Source organism: Plasmopara halstedii (assembly GCF_900000015.1).
Source record: "Plasmopara halstedii genome assembly, contig: Scaffold_1583, whole genome shotgun sequence".
Taxonomy (NCBI): domain Eukaryota; phylum Oomycota; class Peronosporomycetes; order Peronosporales; family Peronosporaceae; genus Plasmopara; species Plasmopara halstedii.
The window spans coordinates 488,729-496,330 of NW_020188494.1; the positions used below are offsets into that span (position 1 = coordinate 488,729).

At 42.2% G+C, this 7,602-nt stretch overlaps 5 protein-coding genes across 5 annotated transcripts; 3 read left to right on the forward strand and 2 right to left on the reverse strand.

Moving 5' to 3' along the window:
* Positions 1-292: 292 nt before the first annotated feature.
* PHALS_14806 (uncharacterized protein) lies at positions 293-1,380 on the reverse strand. The gene has a single exon (XM_024716127.2). It carries the CDS (start codon positions 1,164-1,166, stop codon positions 750-752), a length of 417 nt encoding a protein of 138 aa, XP_024581756.1. The 5' UTR covers positions 1,167-1,380; the 3' UTR covers positions 293-749.
* Positions 1,381-1,389: 9 nt separating this feature from the next.
* On the forward strand, positions 1,390-1,857 carry PHALS_01688 (Elicitin; the record flags this gene model as incomplete). Its single annotated transcript, XM_024716128.1, has 1 exon — positions 1,390-1,857. One exon carries the CDS (start codon positions 1,390-1,392, stop codon positions 1,855-1,857), a length of 468 nt encoding a protein of 155 aa, XP_024581757.1.
* A 387-nt stretch (positions 1,858-2,244) lies between these two features.
* Positions 2,245-3,141, forward strand: PHALS_01689 (uncharacterized protein; the record flags this gene model as incomplete). The annotated part of the gene is made up of 1 exon (XM_024716129.1): positions 2,245-3,141. One exon carries the CDS (start codon positions 2,245-2,247, stop codon positions 3,139-3,141), a length of 897 nt encoding a protein of 298 aa, XP_024581758.1.
* Positions 3,142-3,745: 604 nt separating this feature from the next.
* Positions 3,746-4,281, reverse strand: PHALS_14807 (uncharacterized protein). The gene has a single exon (XM_024716130.2). The coding sequence runs from the start codon at positions 4,230-4,232 to the stop codon at positions 3,918-3,920; it is 315 nt and encodes a 104-aa protein (XP_024581759.1). The 5' UTR covers positions 4,233-4,281; the 3' UTR covers positions 3,746-3,917.
* Positions 4,282-5,016: 735 nt separating this feature from the next.
* On the forward strand, positions 5,017-6,300 carry PHALS_01690 (Transferase; the record flags this gene model as incomplete). The annotated part of the gene is made up of 1 exon (XM_024716131.1): positions 5,017-6,300. The coding sequence occupies one exon, from the start codon at positions 5,017-5,019 to the stop codon at positions 6,298-6,300; it is 1,284 nt and encodes a 427-aa protein (XP_024581760.1).
* Positions 6,301-7,602: the final 1,302 nt, after the last annotated feature.

The following is a 7,602-nucleotide window of genomic DNA, read 5'->3' on the forward strand; positions in this document are numbered from 1 at the left end:
GCTCCTTGATGATGCCATTTATCCTCTTGACCGCCATGTTTCGCGCAGATGAAGCAGAAGTATGATCCCCTGTCTCCAAATAAAGCGACGCACATGTTTCTTTGTCGTCTTGTCCCACGATGTTTTTTAAATGCCGCAACATGTTTAAGAGCATCGAGAATGTTCGTGTTGTCCGCTCGTCTTCCGCTCAATATCCGCTCAACCATCCCATATAAGAGCAATGAGCGTACCCCTATACCCCCTCAGAGACAGCGATGATGTACTGTCTGTGAAAACCATATTGGAATTAATTATTTGAACGCTGATTTTAGTGAGATTCGATCACGCGTGGGTCCGAGTGCTATCACAAGGCAAAAGTGCTGGCAACTTTGCTGCCCGATGCGATGTGAAGTGTTTTCGGGAAATCGATCTTGCGCACCGTAAACTACAAAGAGAATCATATGACTCCACTACTGTGACTAGTCCACTAGATACGTACATCGTATGCATGAATAAGCTCGTGCACCATGGTCTCTTCTACCTCTTGTGCCGAGTGAAGACGATTGGCACAGAAGACGTAATGGGCGGTGGTGCTGAGAAGAAAGCCCGTGCGTTACCTTCAGGACCTGCACTGAACTCTTTGCAATGATATACTGTCTGTGCAAAATGAAAGCCTTGGCGATGATGTGCCACTATATAGTAGCTGTATATAGAAGTACTATACACTATAGTAGCACTTTATGGTACTACTATTAGGTAGTACATTATCGCTAAGGGCAAGTCACTTTAATTTTGCATAAGATACACAGACAGGCTGGCTTCATGTACATTGCAGCTTGTGTTCTGTGTTCACTCGAAAAGACAATTATGGTCTCTATATCAACTTTCCTCATCAAACGCTGTGAGCGTTTCTTGTTGCACGCTTGTTTCACAAACAAAATGGTAGTTTCTGTTTTCGTACGTGCTGAACTCTGGGGTAGAGATCCCAATTTTTGCTTTGCTTTCGTAACAGGAAGCATGTTAATTACCTTCTTTATCAAAGCCGGAAAGGTTAAGTACGTTTTACGAAGCTTAGGAAGTTTGAAGCTTGTAACTTCCTTCATACATGGTAATCTTTCCCATGTTTTGTACCATTGCTCTGTGCGCCACGTGTGGTGCTCGCGCGTTGCAAAGCTTGAAGCCAGCATCGAAAATGAGGGAGAAACTGTACGTAAACTATACCGACCCCACGACGGCGCCCACACTCTGCACTTGGACTGAACAAAATCGCAACAAGCGAAATATTTGACACATTTCAGAGTAGTACCGCACACTTATATGGATCCAAAGAACCTTCCACGACACCTCAAAGACTGGCTCGACAACTCCAGGTTCCACGGTCAGTTTTCATTTCTGCCTCCCTCCCTCGCCATGGCCTCTCTTAATAACTTCTTCATCGTGACCTTAATCGCCCTTACAGCGCTTCCAGCTTTCACCCATGCCGCCAATTGTACAAGTGATGAGCAGTCAATAGTGGACAACGTGTACTCCGAACTGTCCAGCAGTAGCGCGTGTGGAAGTCTGGTTGCCGATTCGGGTGCCACATCACTTGACTACTGTATGAAAAGCGACTGCCTTTCAGTGCTCAGTGACGCCGTGCGGCAGCTGCCGGATTGTACCAGTGACGATGAAATCGATCGCATGACCGGATTAATAAACGTCCTCGCGTACTGTTCCGACGTGAACGAAGTGCTCGATCGCTCGTTCTCGACTTCAGCAAGCGGAAGCGATATTAGCAGTGGCCCCGTTTCGTCTGGCACCTCCAATGTTTTTGTTGCAACAGGCATCATGGTTACACAGCTCTCAGTCGCTCTCTACTTAATCGCAGTTTCAGTGTGAGCTTTGACTATCCTACTCTACTTCGAACAATAAAATTCTCAAGCAAGGAACTATCCGAATTACATGAATCCTCGTTAGCTGTCAATAATACAATAATACAATTCTTTGCATTTTTTTTACTGAATAATTTGATTGTACATTAGCCATATTGTAGGGTGACTCCAACCCGTAAATTTGGGAAGCATTTGGTCGTTTTGAATTATATGGGTGACTTAGACGAATATCACTGAGCTGTCCACACGACTTGGGTAGATAGTGAGTGTTTTAAGAAATGCCGTTGGCAAGCTATCTTAAGGCTGAATGGACAAATACTTCTCACTCACACACATCGTCAAATCCATTTTCAAATACGCCTCAAAAAAATTCAACTCCCTGCCGCTACTAACAATGTTAGCTGAGTTACTGGTCACTTTATCATTATTATTTTATAGCGGAGACGCAGCCGAATGTACCGATGCCGAGTCCGCGAGGGCAGCTTTAGTTTGGGACAGAGCTGCTGCTTCAACGGCTTGCTCGCCGTACGTGATACAGTATGACCCCGTCTCTGTGAACGCACCATGTACTGCTTCCGGTTGTGTTAGCATTGTTGAAATTGCAGCTCAAGATCTTCCAAACTGCACTTTCAATGGCTCTAACAAGAAAGTTGCGGTCTTAAATGCTCTCAGAGCGTGCGACTATAGCAAATTGTTAATTGCTGCCACGGATTCATCGCGACACCCCAATTTGAGATCTTCTAGTCTTGCAAATGAATCAACAACTTCATCACTAACGGAAACGTCAGCATTGACACTTCAGTCGATGAGCTGTTCCACTTCAGAGATCAAAAATATGTGGTATATGTACGTCACTACAGCTACAAGTGAAGAGTGTGCAGCAGAATCTGATATCAACGGTGGCAATATCGAGATCATTGCGCAATGCGAGTCTAGTTGCACAGAAACTATTAGAAGTCTGGTAGACACGCTGCCAGATTGTAATTATGAATTTGAAGGCCTTAACAAGAAGCAAAATGTGCTGGAGCAGCTCAACAACTGCAAAAAGAGTCCTGGTTCTATCAGTATTGCGTTGTTTTCTGAAAATTTTGATCAAATTTCACGCTCAGGTGCCTTACAAGTGAGCGAAAATACATCGGAATCGAGCGCCAGAAGTAGTTTGCCAGACAACTCGATGGAGTCCTCGAATATCAAAAGCGGGTGTAGCTCTACCTTATCGCACCATGGAAAGGTCTTAACTTGGATCTCACTCACAGTCGCAATTATTTTTACTGCCAAAGTATATTATTAAAATCGTGGCACGTTCGGTATTGCGCTTTATAAATATTAACGCCAATTTTTTGCAGAAAATAGCAGAAATACAATAATGATTTTCGGAAACAAGAAACAAGAAAATTTTGTCACAGAACTTTGGTAGCTGATAGTGTATTGCTTTCTTCAATATTAGTTTTTTTCTTGAATGAACAATTTGTTAATCTCGGAAACAATCATATAACATTAAGAATGCTGTAGTTTATTCGTCACATAAATACCTAAGCAAATAAGTACTAGGTCTGCATGATGAACGTTAAATACACCGAACAATAGTCAGTCTCTTGCACATATTGACCCACTTAGATGAGGTTATACTAGACTGCGCTCGTCCCTCGTTTTTCTTGTGGAAATAGTGATTCAAAGATTTAAATTGCCCAGACAAAGAAAAACGTCAATTCGAGTATGAACATGGGTTCAATTATCGGGATAATACAAGATGCGCTTTGAAGTATGCCATGACGTTAGGCACGAAGATCAAACCGACGTGAATCACGACAGACATTTACTTTAAGTGAAAGGGAAACAGTCAAGTTTATAAGCTCGACATTTTTTTCGAGCCCGCTTTAGAAAATTACATAATTTAATGGACTATTTATGATATGTAAAGAGGAGGGAAGCGGCCTGTTCAAGCATACTTGTCGGCATTAAATTCTCAAACCTTACAGAAAATATGTGGATTGTTGATGTATTTCAAATCGCCGTGAGTCAGATTGTCGGATATATCACGTTACCACATGATAAAAGTTTGATCAATTAGCGAAATGGGAAATTTACTGACAAATCCTTAGATTGTTCAACGACGGACAAATCGCTATTGGCCAAAGTAAAGATGCTTCCAATATCGTGAATTTGTGTGGTTTTACTCATCCTTGTGAAGGCTGACGATGAAATCAACTCGAGGACGGCCAACAGAAAGATGCATGAGTTACGCGGGCTCAGTTGCGTAAGTAGTGCACAAAGCATTATCTTTATAGTCAGCTTGATGTACGTGACTTGCAGAGGGGATTCCTTTAGTCCGCCATTTAAGACCAGCGAGCTGTGGGTTTCGTCTCGCGGAACGGACGTCATGGTATAGTTGGTAAAATTTGTTCAACGAGAAGGCTAAGGCTAAGACTAAGATGACATTTGTAGAGTGATGGACACTAACTAAACAGATGCACAGCCACAAAGAAGTGCACTGAGGTCACCTGTAAAGATGCGCAACCGTTGGGCGTTCTGCCTGAATTGAATCCTGAACATTTATTGATGCCAGCACCTACTATTCCCACGACCCAGGTCATCAGTCCTTCCTACACGAAACGGGGAATGACAAATACTACGAGTATCACGCATGTCGAAAGAATAGTACATGCTGATGTTCGACATGGGTCTATTGCTGATTGACTAGATCACCACGAATGGTTATAGGGCAGCGGGAAATTAGTAAGCGTCTGTACAAATGAAATCTACTAAGATACCGCGAAAATCTCTGGTACAGTATAATGCAACCGTCCATATCTTGATCTCATAATTTACCGTATTATCGAATGAGAGGTTTACGGTTTACGCGATTGATTACGGACTGATTAGCATACATTAGATATGGACTACTCAAATGATTGCGAAGAAAAGATAAGGTCTAGAGCGTGTTATCCAAATCTGAAAGCGCACTAACTAACCACACGTTTTAGAGTTTTTGTCGTTTATCCAGTTTTGAATGCTCCAATTTAATTTCTAAGGAGCTCGTTGCTTCTTCAAGAAATACACTTTCGGCCCCTTCGTGATAGGATTCATTATTGATTTTGCTTCCAAAGCAGCAATGACCTCAACTTCGACTGATAGAGTGATAATGCTGTCTCCTTTGGACACAGTAATGGAGAGCATCGGCATCATGATTCTGTACATCTTCCCCCCTCCCACTTCGACCCACTTCGATCTTAAAAGGCTGCATTCGTCATTCATTTCTCTCGTTGATCACGACTATACATTTTTGATTGGAAAGTTTCACGTTGACCCCACAACGGGAATTGCTTGTGTTAAGCAGACAGCAGAGTCTGTACGAGTGGGGGCCACTGGAATCCGATTTGAAATGGATCCGCAAAATCCGTTGACGACAGAGTTGGCAACTCGGAAACTTTCATTGGATTTAATGCCCACTACTCGCGACAAGGAAGAGCTGTTTTGTGTTAAGGCATCGCTGCTCACGGATGGAGGCATGACTATTGGTATCGATGCTACTCATGTTCTGTTCGATGCAGAAGCTTTTTCTACATTTATGAAAGGCTGGGGTCAATATTACAGCGGCGTCAAGCCAGATGAGAGACTTGTTGTAAATCATGATCGATACTTGCTAAATGGGACGGGGAAGCCATCTGAGATGCAACATTTAGAGTTTCAGGCGAAGGCAACAGAGAAAGCTAGAGACGAAGCTCAACTTCTCACTCAGGCACCACCCCCATCAGCCCAACACTTTTTCCATTTTAATTCGAAAATGATGAAGAGAATCAAGGAGGTGGCAAGTAATGTTGAAGGAAAAGGTAGCAATCCTTCAGAGGTATCGTATGTCAGCACAGTCGACGCAATTACGGCTCTGATGACCATTTTGATCTCAAGAGCTCGTGGTCATGGCCATGATGTAAAAATTACGACCTGTGTAAATGCCCGGCGCCATCTACACCCTCCGCTACCCCAGAACTATGTTGGAAATGCCATTTTCAATGCATTGTCGATGTACCAAAATAGTGAGTTGCAACCGCAGCCAGAGGACATTGAACTCGTCTCTCCTGCAATTCTTTCAAGGCTCGCTCGACGTGTTCGGAGCTCAATTGTTCAATGTAACGAAAAGTACATGCAAGACACGATCAACTTTTTGACTGAGCAGAAAAGTGTCATTGATATGAAGATAGGAACAAATTTTGTGTTTGGTCCCGATCTCTTTTTTACTTCTTGGTTACATTTGGGTATGTATGACGCCGAATTTGAGGATGTTCACCCTGTGTACGCATGTGTTCCTCAAATGCCAGACTTCGATGGTTTGGTCATACTCACTGAAGCCCGAAACGGAGAAGAAGGAATTGACATGGTTGTTTTTCTCGAGTGCAATGCGATGGAGAAGCTCAAGATAATGCTCAACAACATTTCGTACCTTTATGATTAGCGTAGAAAAGCTTGAGCTACGGGCGGTATCTTAGCATTACTTCCGTTAATCTAAAAAATCTGTTAAAAAGATCTCGAGGCACACTATTTTGATCAAGATTGTAATACTTGCTCGATAGTTGGTTTTTGTTTTCCTTTCCTTGTTCCTTTATAGCTATAGCATCGTAAGACATAATGCCGTGAATGCCACAAGCTGAGTCGGAAAAGCCTCCATCATTTTCACTCTCAGGCAACGCTACATTCAAGATCTTGAAATCAAGAGAATGATTTGATTGCTGTTCAAAAGCGCGTAACGCCTAGAGTGGTATCAATCTTAATAGAAAACCATTTCTGCTGTGAAAGCTATTAAGCAATTCTAGTGCCGTCAATGACATACTTGAATTTTAAGCTTATTTTCCGATACCTCGAGGAATTAAAACGCAGAAAATTTTGAGGCATTACTTAGCAAAGCCTTCTACATTAAAACATACAATTATGATGGCTATGTAATAACTATTACATTTAGATATTCCAAACGTACCTTCGCCCTAGACAAGTAAAACACTATCACTAACATCATCCGCTTCGACATCAAATTTACGTAAATCCAACAACATATTGCCACCATAGATTACATAGTGTGCACGGACACACCATATGGATGTGTACCCTTCACGCTTTGTCGTCTAGCGTTTGTGTTTTACGCTGCACTTATTAATTACTTGATGCTAAAAACGATATGACTACTCAGAATTTACAGAAGTAAGATATGCTATTTTTTAACCACCAAATAGTTGAAACGCCCTCAGAGCTTCTATGAAATCGGTTACCGTCACCTGTGGGACATCCTGCAAGCTTGAATATTAATTCTTGTGTCGAAAGTTGTTGTATCAAAGACACCAAATTATTGATGGTTTTCGCCTTGTCCAGTCTGAAGAAGGTGGGCACACACCAGTGCAGCGATACATAAGACACATATGTAATTGCAGAATATCTAGTTCATATGAGCGCTCTAAGGTTTAATGCTGATGGTCTATGCAAATGCAGATAGTGTAGCTCGCGCTTCGGAAGTAAAGTGGCAGAGTCACTTCTCTCACCTGAAATAAAGTAACGCCGATTTATGGTTGCACTAGCCTGAAGGTCACGATGTTTCGATCGTTTATCTAGAGGTCACAGACATATGTAACCTTAGATGCGTTGTATCGAGAACAATTTTAAAAATATCAAAGGTTCCGTGCAAAAACAAAACATGCGCTTTATCAAATTGTGTAGCGATGTGCTATGTTGTTAACTTACTTTAAAGTATCGTAGTAACGATTGCTTA